General features: G+C 44.5%; 1 protein-coding gene across 2 annotated transcripts in view; it reads left to right on the forward strand.

Annotated features, from left to right (window-relative positions):
• LOC121001747 (prostatic acid phosphatase-like) overlaps positions 1-16,028 on the forward strand; it is a 211,476-nt gene that overhangs the window by 161,398 nt on the left and 34,050 nt on the right. For both annotated transcript variants that reach the window (XM_040432942.1, XM_040432943.1), the window contains exons 8-10: positions 5,411-5,496; positions 6,141-6,247; positions 13,946-14,124. In XM_040432942.1, coding sequence (XP_040288876.1) covers positions 5,411-5,496; positions 6,141-6,247; positions 13,946-14,124 — 372 coding nt within the window. The remainder of the gene's footprint in view (positions 1-5,410; positions 5,497-6,140; positions 6,248-13,945; positions 14,125-16,028) is intronic.

Raw genomic sequence — 16,028 nt, forward strand, 5'->3', positions numbered from 1 at the left:
GTGCGACTGACCCGTGCGTGCTGCAGCTGAAACTCCACTATGGCCTGCTGCTGCTCGCATAGTCTGTCCAGCATATGCAAGGTGGAGTTCCACCTGGTGGGCACGTCGCATATGAGGCGGTGAGCGGGAAGGCCGAAGTTACGCTGTAGCGCAGACAGGCGAGCAGCGGCAGGGTGTGAACGCCGGAAGCTCGAACAGACGGCCCGCACTTTATGCAGCAGCTCTGACATGTCGGGGTAGTTGCGAATGAACTTCTGCACCACCAAATTCAGCACATGCGCCAGGCAAGGGATGTGCATCAAACCGGCTAGTCCCAGAGCTGCAATGAGATTTCGCCCATTATCGCACACCACCAGGCCGGGCTTGAGGCTCACCGGCAGCAACCACTCGTCGGTCTGTTGTTCTATACCCCGCCACAACTCCTGTGCGGTGTGGGGCCTGTCCCCCAAACATATGAGTTTCAGAATGGCCTGCTGACTTTTACCCCGTGCTGTGCTGAAGTTGGTGATGAAGGTGTGTGGCTGACTGGATGAGCAGGTGGAAGAAGAGGAGGAGGAAGCTGAGTAGGAGGAGGAGGAGACAGGAGGCAAAGAATGTTGCCCTGCGATCCTTGGCGGCGGAAGGACGTGCGCCAAATAGCTCTCCGCCTGGGGCCCAGCCGCCACTACATTTACCCAGTGTGCAGTTAGGGAAATATAGCGTCCCTGGCCGTGCTTACTGGTCCACATATCTGTGGTTAGGTGGACCTTGCCACAGATGGCGTTGCGCAGTGCACACTTGATTTTATCGGACACTTGTTTGTGCAGGGAAGGCATGGCTCTCTTGGAGAAGTAGTGGCGGCTGGGAACAACATACTGTGGGACAGCAAGTGACATGAGCTGTTTGAAGCTGTGTGTGTCCACCAGCCTAAATGACAGCATTTCATAGGCCAGTACTTTAGAAATGCTGGCATTCAGGGCCAGGGATCGAGGGTGGCTAGGTGAGAATTTACGCTTTCTCTCAAATGTTTGTGAGATGGAGAGCTGAACGCTGCCGTGTGACATGGTTGAGATGCTTGGTGACGCAGGTGGTGGTGTTGGTGGTACATCCCATGTTTGCTGGGCGGCAGGTGCCAACGTTCCTCCAGAGGCGGAAGAAGAGGCCGAGGCGGCGGCAGCAGCATCAGAAGAGGCCGAGGCGGCAGCAGCAGAAGAGGTAGCAGGGGAGCCTGAGTGACTTCCTTGTTTTTAAGGTGTTTACTCCACTGCAGTTCATGCTTTGCATGCAGGTGCCTGGTCATGCAGGTTGTGCTAAGGTTCAGAACGTTAATGCCTCGCTTCAGGCTCTGATGGCACAGCGTGCAAACCACTCGGGTCTTGTCGTCAGCACATTGTTTGAAGAAGTGCCATGCCAGGGAACTCCTTGAAGCTGCCTTTGGGGTGCTCGGTCCCAGATGGCGGCGGTCAGTAGCAGGCGGAGTCTCTTGGCGGCGGGTGTTCTGATTTTGCCCACTGCTCCCTCTTTTGCTACGCTGTTGGCTCGGTCTCACCACTGCCTCTTCCTCCGAACTGTGAAAGTCAGTGGCACGACCTTAATTCCATGTGGGGTCTAGGACCTCATCGTCCCCTGCATCGTCTTCCACCCAGTCTTGATCCCTGACCTCCTGTTCAGTCTGCACACTGCAGAAAGACGCAGCAGTTGGCACCTGTGTTTCATCATCATCAGAGACGTGCTGAGGTGGTATTCCCATGTCCTCATCATCAGGAAAAATAAGTGGTTGTGCGTTAGTGCATTCTATCTCTTCCACCCCTGGGGAAGGGCTAGGTGGATGCCCTTGGGAAACCCTGGCAGCAGAGTCTTCAAACAGCATAAGAGACCGCTGCATAACTTGAGGCTCAGACAGTTTCCCTGATATGCATGGGGGTGATGTGACAGACCGATGGGCTTGGTTTTCATGCGCCATCTGTGCGCTTTCTGCAGAAGACTGGGTGGGAGATAATGTGAATGTGCTGGATCCACTGTCGGCCACCCAATTGACTAATGCCTGTACCTGCTCAGGCCTTACCATCCTTAGAACGGCATTGGGCCCCACCAAATATCACTGTAAATTCTGCTGGCTACTGGGACCTGAGGTAGTTGGTTCACTAGGACGTGTGGCTGTGGCAGAACGGCCACGACCTCTCCCAGCACCAGAGGGTCCACTAACACCACCACGACCATGTCCACGTCCGCGTCCCTTATTAGATGTTTTCCTCATTGTTCCCGTTCACCACAATTTTGAGAATGGCAAATTTGGGAATGCTTTTTCAACCCAGAACAAAAAGTCTGCTTTTACGGTCACTACAAATAACTTGACCAGCTAAAACTGTGCAGATTTGGTTGAATAGAGATGTGAGACCTGTTTTTTTTTTGCGCTGTGTGACAGTTATAGGTTTAATCACAGAATGACACTTCTATCAGCACGCTAGCGTGTGTCTTAGGTTTTTCTGAATCACACTATCAATACCTTCAATGTAAGATTTTCTTTTTGGGATAGATTTCAAGTAGGCCTCAAATACCACAAACTAGTTATTTTCAGAATGGCAAATTTGGGAATGCTTTTTCAACCCAGAACAAAAAGTCTGCTTTTACGGTCACTACAAATAACTTGACCAGCTAAAACTGTGCAGATTTGGTTGAATAGAGATGTGAGACCTGTTTTTTTTTTGCGCTGTGTGACAGTTATAGGTTTAATCACAGAATGACACTTCTATCAGCACGCTAGCGTGTGTCTTAGGTTTTTCTGAATCACACTATCAATACCTTCAATGTAAGATTTTCTTTTTGGGATAGATTTCAAGTAGGCCTCAAATACCACAAACTAGTTATTTTCAGAATGGCAAATTTGGGAATGCTTTTTCAACCCAGAACAAAAAGTCTGCTTTTACGGTCACTACAAATAACTTGACCAGCTAAAACTGTGCAGATTTGGTTGAATAGAGATGTGAGACCTGTTTTTTTTTGCGCTGTGTGACAGTTATAGGTTTAATCACAGAATGACACTTCTATCAGCACGCTAGCGTGTGTCTTAGGTTTTTCTGAATGACACTATCAATACCTTCAATGTAAGATTTTCTTTTTGGGATAGATTTCAAGTAGGCCTCAAAAACCACAAACTAGTTATTTTCAGAATGGCAAATTTATGAATGCTTTTTCAACCCAGAACAAAAAGTCTGCTTTTACGGTCACTACAAATAACTTGACCAGCTAAAACTGTGCAGATTTGGTTGAATAGAGATGTGAGACCTGTTTTTTTTTGCGCTGTGTGACAGTTATAGGTTTAATCACAGAATGACACTTCTATCAGCACGCTAGCGTGTGTCTTAGGTTTTTCTGAATGACACTATCAATACCTTCAATGTAAGATTTTCTTTTTGGGATAGATTTCAAGTAGGCCTCAAATACCACAAACTAGTTATTTTCAGAATGGCAAATTTGGGAATGCTTTTTCAACCCAGAACAAAAAGTCTGCTTTTACGGTCACTACAAATAACTTGACCAGCTAAAACTGTGCAGATTTGGTTGAATAGAGATGTGAGACCTGTTTTTTTTTGCGCTGTGTGACAGTTATAGGTTTAATAACAGAATGACACTTCTATCAGCACGCTAGCGTGTGTCTTAGGTTTTTCTGAATGACACTATCAATACTTTCAATGTAAGATTTTCTTTTTGGGATAGATTTCAAGTAGGCCTCAAATACCACAAACTAGTTATTTTCAGAATGGCAAATTTGGGAATGCTTTTTCAACCCAGAACAAAAAGTCTGCTTTTACGGTCACTACAAATAACTTGACCAGCTAAAACTGTGCAGATTTGGTTGAATAGAAATGTCAGGTCTATTTTTTAGGCGCTGGGTGACAGGCTCAACTTGCCCCTGATGTAATATATGGCCAAAAAATAACCACACTGTTGATGGTTAAATGCACTTGGGTGACACAGGCTCAGCCTGCACCAGATGTAGTATATGGCCAAAAAATAATCAGACTGTTGATGGTTAAATGCACTTGGGTGACACAGGCTAAGCCTGCACCAGATGTAGTATATGGCCAAAAAATAATCAGACTGTTGATGGTTAAATGCACTTGGGTGACACAGGCTCAGCCTGCAGCTGATGTAGGATATAGCACAAAATAACCACACTATCGATGGTTAAATACACTTGGGTGACCCAGGCTCAGCCTGCAGCTGATGTAGTATATGGCCAAAAAATAATCAGACTGTTGATGGTTAAATGCACTTGGGTGACACAGGCTCAGCCTGCAGCTGATGTAGTATATGGCCAAAAAATAACCAGACTGTTGATGGTTAAATGCACTTCGGTGACACAGGCTCAGCCTGCAGCTGATGTAGGATATAGCACAAAATAACCACACTATCGATGGTTAAATACACTTGGTGATAGCTCGTGCTGGCGCACCAGAAGTCACAAAATGGCCGCCGATCACCCCAGAAAAAAAGTGATCTAAAAACGCTCTGGGCAGCCTCAAAAAAGTGAGCAAGTCAATAATAGCACTTCAATGATCCACAGCTGCAGATCGATCACAGAATGAAGTCTTTTGGAGGAGTTAATCTGCCTAATCTCGCCCTAACGTCGCAGCTGCAACCTCTCCCTATACTGATCATAGCAGAGTGACGTGCGGCGCTACGTGACTCCAGCTTAAATAGAGGCTGGGTCACATGGTGCACTGGCCAATCACAGCCATGCCAATAGTAGGCATGGCTGTGATGGCCTCTTGGGCCAAGTAGTATGACGCTTGTTGATTGGCTGCTTTGCAGCCTTTCAAAAAGCGCCAAGAAAGCGCCGAACACCGAACCCGAACCCGGACTTTTACGAAAATGTTCGGGTTCGGGTCCGTGTCACGGACACCCCAAAATTCGGTACGAACCCGAACTATACAGTTCGGGTTCGCTCATCCCTACTCATAAACACTTATTTAAGCCACATTTTACCAGTAAGAATTGAGCTAAAATGAGTGTTAATAAGCTCTCAGGAGAATAGAGATAAGCTACACATGAGCCATCAACTGAGCTATCTGATGGGACACAGTCTAAACACAAAGTCTGGTACTAGAGAATCTCAACCCTAAATAGAGAAAGTTGCAGAAAATGTTTAATAAAAAGCAAGTGAAAATTTTTTTTTTTTTTTTTTATTTTAATTTGTAGCTCAAAATGAGTAGAATACAATTATAAAAAAAATTGCCATAAAAGGTGTCCTTAGCCTTTAAGGAAGACTGGTAGGTTCTAAGTTTGCTGCCTGTTGTTCCGGACAGTGATATTATTTCCTTTCAATGCTCCTCAATAATAAAAATTATTGCTTTATGGTTTTTTTTTTATTATTATTATTATTATTATTATTCTGTGCATTACTATTATTTTCTTCTATTATTTGTAGGTGTCCTTGTGAGTTCCATTTTGAAAAATATTACACATGCTGCAACCACACCATCCATCAAGCTAAAGTTAATCATGTACTCTGCGGTATGCTGAAAATTATCTGTGCATTTGTGTTTGTTCTTTTATAGCAATTAGAGAAATAATAGCAAATCAAGAATTATAGCAATTCAATTTTTGTTCAAATCGGCAGATTTTCCCAGGCAAATTGTTTCCTACTTTAAAAAACAGTCCATGCCAACATAAAAGAGAGGACTCCTGTATGCATACACAGCAGTTCTGAGAATGTATTTCAGCACAGTTTTAAATGCTGACAACAGGAGAATGGGGGCAGTAGGAAAATAAAAAAAAATGGTATCTATAGTAGTATTCATATATTACTACAGAGAATAGTCCAAGATCGTGGCGACAGATTCCCTTTAAAGCTGAAATGCTATGGCTCTGTTCATATCTGCATTGTGGTTTTCATTATATATATATATATATATATATATATATATATACGATATAGTGCTGGATCTGTCACACAGTGGATACCAACAGGGTTTAACAGACCACATTGACTTATAATGGGGTCTGTTGCCACTATATTATGCAATTTTTTGGGACATTTACTAAAATCTATTCAATGGCGCATCTAGTTTTATCTTTGACATTAAAATAAGCAATTTTTTTTATTTATGTCTTATGTAAATGTATTTTCTCAGACAATCCCTATTTCTCTCCCATAGCATGACACTACAATAGTTGCTCTCCAGATGGCTCTGAACGTCTTCAATGGAAAATCACTACCTTATGCGGCATGCCATATTTTTGAACTTTATAAAGCAGATAATGGGTAGGTGAGAAATAATGAGACTAGGTTACATACAGTATCTGAGAAAGCAGTTACTAAAAGTTCTCCTTGTCATTGTTTGGAGGGGTATCTCCTAAATATGATGTGGTATTCACGTTATTAGAAACCGATACCATATAGATGGTGAAAAAACTGTTGCAGGCAGCAGGGAAGAAGAATATCTTCATCATGTAGATTTCTAATCCATTGTATTAGGCTACTTTCACACTTGCGGCAGGACGGATCCGACAGACTGTTCACCCTGTCGGATCCGTCCTTCCGCTATTTCGCCGTGCCGCCGGACTCCCGCTCCGTCCTCATTGACTATAATGGGGACAGGGCGGAGCTCCGAAGCAGTACGGCAGTTCGAGTGAGAGGCCGCCGGACTAAAAAGTTGGACATGCAGGACTTTTAGTCCGGCGACCTTTCGCCGTGCACTGCCATGCTGCACTGGCGCTCCGCCACCGTCCCCATTATAGTCAATGGGGACGGAGCGGCTGTCCCGCGGCATGGCGAAATAGCGGAAGGACGGATCCGACAGGGTGAACAGCCTGTCGGATCCGTCCTGCCACAAGTGTGAAAGTAGCCTTAAATATTTATCTCATACCGAAACACACCTTGACAAGTATAAGAGTAGTGTGCAGTGTATTCAAGAGGTTCTGCTAGCTACAGATATTGAAGACCTATCCTCCAAAGAGTTAATCAATAACAGACTGGGGGAGCACCCATACTCATCAGCTGTTTTGGGCAGCCTCGCAGCCAGAAACTAATATTGTACGGAGCAGAAGGCTCCATACACTGTGTAATTTCTGGCATAGGCATAATAAAACTCAGCTCCTGTTTATTTGAATGGGAACTGAGATGCAGTACCCTGGCACAGCCACTACAGTGTTCAGACTCAGAGCTGTCTTCCTCCAGCTCCATACAATGTATAGATTTTGGTGCCACTGAAGCACAAACCAGCTGCTCAGTGGTGGTGCTAGGTATCAAACCCCTACCGATCTGATATTGATTTTCAATATCTGTAGCCCTGAACATCCCTTTGATTAATATAAAAAGAAAATACATTTTCGCTTATAATTGCTGTTTTTGTTGTATGATCAAAGGCAAAAATAATACAAGGTACAGTCTTTGCTAGAGATGTCGCGAACATAAAATTTTCCGTTCGCGAACGGCGAACGCAAATTTTCGCAAATGTTCGCGAACGAGCGAACCGGGTGAACCGCCATTGACTTCAATTGGCATGCGAATTTTAAAACCCACAGGGACTCTTTCTGGCCACAATAGTGATGGAAAAGTTGTTTCAAGGGGAAAACTCCCATGGAAAATTACGTAGTTGACGCAGAGTCGGGTTTTAATCCATAAAGGGCATAAATCACCTAACATTCCTAAATTGATTGGAATAACGTGCTTTAAAACATCAGGTATGATGTTGTATCGATCAGGTAGTGTAGCGGTTACGCTCGCTTCCCAGTGACAGACCAAACTCCCTGTTTAACGCACCGCAAACAGTCCATTTGCACAAGCGCAAACTCCCCATTTGCACAAGGTTGGATACCAAGCTAGCCATGTCCCGTTCCTTGTCCTCACTGATGTCATTAAAGGTCTCTTCCTCCACCCAGCCACGTACAACACCAAGGGTCCCCGAAAGGTGACAACAAGCCCCCTGGGACGCCTGCTGTGTTTGGTCTTCCACCTCCTCAAAGCCACCTTCCTCCTCTGACTCCTCTTCTTCAGACTCCTCTCTCTGCGTTACCTCTCTCTGCGTTATTATAAGGTGTGTTAAGTAGTACTATTCCTATCAGTTTAATCCCTGTTACGGCCCCTATCAGGGGATGTGTATGGAATAGATTTTAGGAACTGGGAGATGGAAAAAGATGCTTGGTTGGTCCTCTTACTTCCAATTTGGGGCACTGCGCGTGCACCGTGCAATGTACTGTGCCACCAGATATGAGTGGTGTGTTAAGTAGTACTATTCCTATCAGTTTAATCCCTGTTACGTCCCCTATCAGGGGACGTGTATATGGAATCGATTTTAGGAACCGGGAGATGGAAAAAGATGCTTGGTCGGTCCTCTTAATTCCAATTTGGGGCACTGCGCGTGCGCTGTGTAATGTACTGTGCAATCCCAATATGTGTGGTGTGTTAAGTAGTACTATTCCTATCAGTTTAATCCCTGTTACGTTCACTAGTATTATTATTATTATAAGGTGTGTTAAGTAGTACTATTCCTATCAGTTTAATCCCTGTTACGTCCCCTATCAGGGGATGTGTATATGGAATCGATTTTAGGAACCGGGAGATGGAAAAAGATGCTTGGTCGGTCCTCCTACTTCAAATTTGGGGCACTGCGCGTACAATCTAATGTGACACCAGATATGAGTGGTGTGTTAAGTAGTACTATTCCTATCAGTTTAATCCCTGTTACGTCCCTTATCAGGGGACGTGTATATGGAATAAATTTTAGGAACCGGGAGATGGAAAAAGATGCTTGGTCGGTCCTCCTACTTCAAATTTGGGGCACTGCGCGTGCAATCTAATGTGCCACCAGATATGAGTGGTGTGATAAGTAGTACTATTCTTATCAGTTTAATCCCTGTTACGTCGACGTGTATATGTAATCGATTTTAGGAACCGGGAGATGGAAAAAGATGCTTGGTCGGTCCTCCTACTTCAAATTTGGGGCACTGCGCGTGCAATCTAATGTGACACCAGATATGAGTGGTGTGTTAAGTAGTACTATTCTTATCAGTTTAATCCCTGTTACGTCCCCTATCAGGGGACGTGTATGGAATAGATTTTAGACAACCGCAAAGAGTTGTCATTAGTTGACACACTCATGACATAAATTTTATACCTCTATGCGTCAATCTTGGTGTAGTTATGACTGTGCTCGTGCACATGTTTGGGAGATTGCAGGCGATGGGGGGTTTTCAAAGCCTATGGTCGTGCTGAGGTAGTTCAGTGACAGTTAAGTGACCCAGAAAACAATGATTCTGCAGTGTGGGCCCATTGTTGGCCTAGTAGGCTTTAATGATCACCTTAGATGATCACAAAGAAAATTTATGTTTTTTCTATGCAAAATTATCCAGCCGATCGCTTTTGGTCTGTTCACAATGAAGCAACGACCTTAACATCTGGGGTGTGCCAACATTGCCATTGCCAACACACTCATAGAGGTGGTCGCTTCATTGTGATACGCAAGCCCCTTCACCACAACAAGGTAACGATCATGAAGGGGAATTGACACTTTTTTTTTGTTTGGTTTTTGAAGCCACAGTGCAGCACCAGAGGCCAGAAAAATTAGGCATGTACACATGCCTGAAAAATTAGGTATTGTTGCAGCCGCTGCTGTAGCAGCGTCCAGAAAAATGTATGTTTGTTTCCCAGGCAGAAAGTGCCCTAAAACATTGCGGCTTGAACCCTAGTTGGTGGCGGATAAGTCACGCAAGTCATCCGGCATTCAGAGATAAAATACAGTAGCGTGTGGACCATTTTTAGCCCAAGGCAGCTCATCTCATCAGGCCTTTTTTAGTCGAATGTATCGCCCACTGTCAGTCCCTTCGGGATCCATCCCTCATTCATCTTAATAAAGGTGAGGTAATCTAGACTTTTTTGACCTAGGCGACTTCTCTTCTAAGTGACAATACCTCCTGCTGCACTGAAGGTCCTTTCTGACAGGACACTTGAAGCGGGGCAGGCCAGAAGTTCTATCGTAAATTGGGATAGCTCAGGCCACAGGTCAAGCCTGCACACCCAGTAGTCAAGGGGTTCATCGCTCCTCAGAGTGTCGATATCTGCTTGAGGACGTTCTGTAAGCCTGGGTACTTATGCACAAAGCGTTGTACGATCAGATTACACACATGTGCCATGCACGGCACATGTGTCAACTTGCCCAAATTCAATGCCGCCAACAAATTGCTTCCGTTGTCACACACCACTTTGCCAATCTCCAGTTGGTGCGGAGTCAGCCACTGATCCACCTGTGCGTTCAGGGCGGACAGGAGTGCTGGTCCGGTGTGACTCTCTGCTTTCAGGCAAGTCAACCCCAAGACGGCGTGACACTGTCGTATCCGGGATGTGGAATAGCCCCTGGGGAGCTAGGGGGGTGCCGTTGATGTGGAGCAAGACGCAGCAGCAGAAGAGGACTCAGCTGAGGAGGTTAGGGAAGAGGATGGAGTAGGAGGAGTAGAGGAGGTGGCAGAAGGCCTGCCTGCAAGTCGTGGCGGTGTCACCAACTCCTCTGCAGAGCCACACATTCAATGCTTTGCAGCCGTCAGCAGGTTTACCCAATGCGCAGTGTAGGTGATATACCTGCCCTGACCGTGCTTTGCAGACCAGGTATCAGTGGTCAGATGGACCCTTGCCCCAACACTGTGTGCCAGACATGCCATTACTTCCTTTTGCACAATCGAGTACAGGTTGGGGATTGCCTTTTGTGCAAAGAAATTTCGGCCAGGTACCTTCCACTGCGGTTTCCCAATAGCTACAAATTTTTTGAAGGCCTCAGACTCCACCAGCTTGTATGGTAAAAGCTGGCGGGCTAAGAGTTCAGACAAACCAGCTGTCAGACCCCGGGCAAGGGGGTGACTTTGTGACATTGGCTTCTTACGCTCAAACATGTCCTTGACAGACACCTGACTGTGGGCAGATGAGCAGGAACTGCTCAAGACGAGAGACGGAGTGGCGGATGGTTGAGAGGGGGCAAGGAGGACAGCAGTGGTTGACGTTGATGAAGATGCTGGACCAGGAGGAGGATGGCGGCTTTGAGTTTGTGTGCTGCTTGTACTCATGTGTTGATCCCATAGGTGTTTGTGATGTGCGATCATGTGCCTTCACAAAGCAGTTGTACCTAGGTGGGTGTTGGACTTCCCACAACTCAGTTTCTTTTGGCACAGGTTGCAAATGGCATCGCTGTTGTCAGAGGCAGACACACAAAAAAAATTCCACACTGCTGAGCTCTGCAATGACGGCATTCTGCGACGACCTCCCCCTGCTTCCAACTCGTCTCCTCCTCCTCTCTGTCTCCCCATCAGTACTTTCCCCCTGTTAAGAACATTCCCCCACGTGACATCCACGGACACATCGTCATCATCAACCGCTTTACTTGTATCTGACAACTCAGAAAAGGAAGCAGCAGCGGGTACAACATCATCATCATCACACCGTATGTCCATGTGTGTAATGCTGCCTGACTGAGACATATCCCTGTTATCTACATCCTCTGGCAATAATGGTTGCGCATTACTCATTTCTTCGAACTGATGTGTAAATAACTCCTCTGACAGATCAAGTGAAGCGGCTGTGGTGCTAGTGTTGGTGGTGGCGGCAGGCGGGCGAGTGGTAACTTGAGAGGTGCCCGAAGCTGAGCTGGAGGAGGATGGTGTGTCAAGGTTCCGAGCGGAAGCTGTAGAAGATTGGGTGTCCTGTGTTAGCCAGTCAACTATGTCCTCAGAACTTTTTGAGTTCAGGGTACGTGGCCTCTGAACACTGGGCATTATTCTAGGGCCAAAGGGAATCACAGCACCACGACCACGACGGCCCCTGCGCGGTGGCCTGCCTCTGCCTGTTTTTTTTTTTAGATTTGTTAAGTTGTCCTGTGCGTGCAAGCTACTGTGACACCAGATATGAGTTGCGCTGGTGACACTATGCACTTGCAGCTGGGCCTTAAACACACAAACATGTGTGTGCAACTGACTGCTATTTATTCACAGTCAAAATTGTTGTTTTTTTTTAAATGGAATCGAATGTGACACCAGATATGAGTTGCGCTGAAGTGACACTATGGACTTGCAGCTTGGCCTTAAACACACAAACACGTGTGTGCAACTGACTGCTATTTATTCACAGTCAAAATTGTTGTTTTTATTTAAATGGAATCGTATGTGACACCACATATGAGTTGCGCTGAAGTGACACTATGCGCTTGCAGCTGGGCCTTAAACACACAAACACGTGTGTGCAACTGACTGCTATTTATTCACAGTCAAAATTGTTGTTTTTATTTAAATGGAATCGAATGTGACACCAGATATGAGTTGCGCTGAAGTGACACTATGCGCTTGCAGCTGGGCCTTAAACACACAAACACGTGTGTGCAACTGACTGCTATTTATTCACAGTTAAAATTGTTGTTTTTATTTAAATGGAATCGAATGTGACACCAGATATGAGTTGCGCTGAAGTGACACTATGCACTTGCAGCTGGGCCTTAAACACACAAACACGTGTGTGCAACTGACTGCTATTTAGTCACAGTCAAAATTGTTGTTTTTCTTTAAATGGAATCGAATGTGACACCAGATATGAATGGCGCTGAAGTGACACTATGCGCTTGCAGCTGGGCCTTAAACACACAAACACGTGTGTGCAACTGACTGCTATTTATTCACAGTCAAAATTGTTGTTTTTCTTTAAATGGAATCGAATGTGACACCAGATATGAGTTGCGCTGGTGACACTGTGCACTTGCAGGGCATGAAACACACGCGTGTGCCGGCAACTGACTGCTATTATATTACAGTCAAAAAAAGTTGTTGTTTTTTTTAAATGCAAGCTACTGTGACACCACATATGAGTGGTGGCACTGGGCAAGTGGGCACATTATACGCTGTGAGCCTGACACACGCTGGCAGGCAGGCAACTGCAATAAAATTACACAGGAAAAAAAAAAGCAGACTGATGTTCTAGCCCTAAAAAGGGCTTTTTGGGGTGCTGTCCTTACAGCAGAGATCAGATGAGTCTTTCAGGACTGTAGTGGACACTGAATACACTAGCCTAGCTATCGATTTCCCTATTAAATCAGCAGCAGCTACACTGTCCCTCCTCTTACTAAGAATGCAGCTTCCGAATGAATCTAAAATGGATGCTGTCCAAGAGGTGGGAGGGTCTGGGAGGGAGGGTCTGCTGCTGATTGGCTGGAATGTGTCTGCTGACTGTGAGGTACAGGGTCCTTAGGAACCCAGCTCTAAGTTGAATTTGCAATGCCATTAATATAACCTGTATTAATCGCATTGCGATTACAACTTAGATCTGAGTTCCTAATGGTTGTATTGCTAGAATTGACGAATATAACGAATATAGCACTATATTCTCAATCTTTGTTATATTCTAGCAATACAACAACCATTAGGAACCCAGCTCTAAGTTGAATTCGCAATGCGATTAATATAACCTGGATTAATCGCATTGCGATTACAACTTAGTCAAATTTGTGACACTGCAGCTTCCGAATGAATCTAAAATGGATGTTGTCCAGGAGGAGGGAGGGTACGATGCTGATTGGCTGGAATGTGTCTGCTGACTGTGAGGTACAGGGTCAAAATTTACACAATGATGACGAATAGGGGGCAGACCGAACATCGCATATGTTCGCCCGCCGTGGCGAACAAGCGATGTTTGCCGGGAACTATTCGCCGGCGAATAGTTCGGGACATCTCTAGTCTTTGCTTCTAAGGAGCAATTTCTGTCAATGCATTGGTGGTGAGGGCAAACCCACTCGTGGTGGTCTGAGGAAGAAGTACCAAATAATCAGTTCCCCTTTGCAGAGTCTACATGACAATAAAAAACATTTCAATATGCTCTATTAATGTTACATACAAATACTGGTTTACAGAATATACAAGGTTGTGCAGTATAGTTACATTGTATTTTTAAGAGGTTTAATATGATCATTCAAATAGTTTTATTTGAAACCTCCAGGGAATACACTGTTGAAATGTATTACCAAAATGACTCATTGGTGGATCCATACTTGGTCGCTTTGCCAGGCTGTTCTTCATCGTGTCCTTTGGCGAAGTTTACTGAGCTGACATCATCAATAATTGCAGAAGACTGGGAGAAAGAATGTGAAGCTGATGTAGAAGGGGTTAAAAGTTCAGGTATGGTTCACATTCTTTTTATTAGCATGTAAACTGGGTAATTTTGCAATCTCACCTAAACCAACAATATTTAAAAGAGGTCTCCCACCATGGATATCAAGGCCTTAGGTTGCTTTCAAACATGGCAGGTGTTTCAGAAATTCCTGCAAATGAAAATTGGTTCCATTCACCTGAATGGGGCTTGCAGGAATCTATGTACTTCTGTCAAAATAACCCAATTCAAATGACTGGTCTCAAGAAAGTTTGCAACAAAATCTGCCACATGCTAAGGTACCTTTATAATATTCATATAAAAGCTAAATTTTCATAATTTAACCTCATGTACTGTACACCCTCAATAGCTATTGGCAGAACACTCGTTCAGCCACCAGCTGTTTCCTCTAACAGCCTCATACACATGCACAATTGGTTTGCATGGGTTTTCATTCTGGAGCAAGCAGTAAACCTCTCTTGGCTACAATTCCTTTTTCAAATACCTCTGGCAGTAGCCTACCTTTGCTAAGAACAATATGATCAGGCATTGAAATTCCACCATGCCTGATCCTTCCTTCCCCCATTCAGAGAAGGCTCCCATAAGATAGTCAGCAAATCCTGCTGAAATCAGCAGGTTTGGAGAACTTTCCTATTGTGTTCGTTGGTGCTTTAATTGAGATTGCACTTAACCTGTATACTACCAAGGCATACTAATGGTTTAGAAATTATAGTCTTAACCTCTTTATGACATTTGACTATGCACTACAACTGCAATAATTTATTCCAATCATCTGTTATAATAAGCTAATGACAATTACATGTAATGTAAAATGCAACCTTTAAAGGGAACCTGTCACCATGAAAATGATATGCAATCTACCAGAAGCATGCTATAGAGCAGGAGGTGCTAAGCAGATGGATATATCATTTTGTAGGAAATTATAAAATATAACTTGTAATTTATTAATTTATACCTGCCCTTTCTGACCATAGGAGTCATGTGGGCAGTTGGTGTTCAGTGATTAAAAGCCTTTTCTTTATGTGCATACCAAAATTGCTGTCAGTTACCAAGTAGGCTCACCCACATGATTAAGCATAGAAAGAGCAAGGATTTAAACAAATACATTACAAGTAATACTTAATCAGTTCTCGACCACCAATACTATATAGACTATAAACAAATACTATATAGACTATAAACGTCCTGGGCGGTCAGGATTTTTCTCTAAAACGTCTGTTCAGAAATTGCATAGGAAAGAGCTGTTCCATTGATGTGAATGGGACATCTTAGTTGTGATCACACCTGCTCACCGCTGTGGTTGCGAAGGCAAGCACATAAACAACAAAGAGAAGGTATTGCTCGTACAAGCGCTGCTCTTTCTTCAAACAGATAATCAGCCATTGGTCCCCCCACCGATCTGAGATTGATAACCTATACTAAAGGAAAAGTTATCAAAAAAAAAAAGTGGACAACCCCTGTAAAGATGAAAGAATAATGATACAGCCTTCTTCCTCACCTGACCTAAACCCTATTGAGAACTTGTGGGCCCTTCTTAAATGGGAGATTTACAGTGAAGGAAAACAGTCAACCTCTCTGAACAGTGTCTGGGAGGTTATGGTTGCTGCTGCACAATAAGTTGATTGTCAGCAGATTGAGAAACTGACAAACTCCATGGATGGAAAGCTTATGACTGAAAAGATGGATGGCTATATTGGTCACAGATTTTTTTTAGGAAATGACAGAAATATTAACTGCTTAAGGACCCAGAATGAGAATGCTCGTCCTAAGCTGCCGGTACTTTGCGCCCCAGGACGAGCATTCTCATCCTGCGGTCCTTCCCATGCCACATGTGTGGTGCCGCGATCAGCAGCAGGGGATGGCTGTTACTGACAACCGGACCCTCGCTGCATCCACCAGCGCCGGTGATAAA

Source organism: Bufo bufo, chromosome 5 (genome assembly GCF_905171765.1).
Source record: "Bufo bufo chromosome 5, aBufBuf1.1, whole genome shotgun sequence".
Lineage (NCBI taxonomy): Eukaryota > Metazoa > Chordata > Amphibia > Anura > Bufonidae > Bufo > Bufo bufo.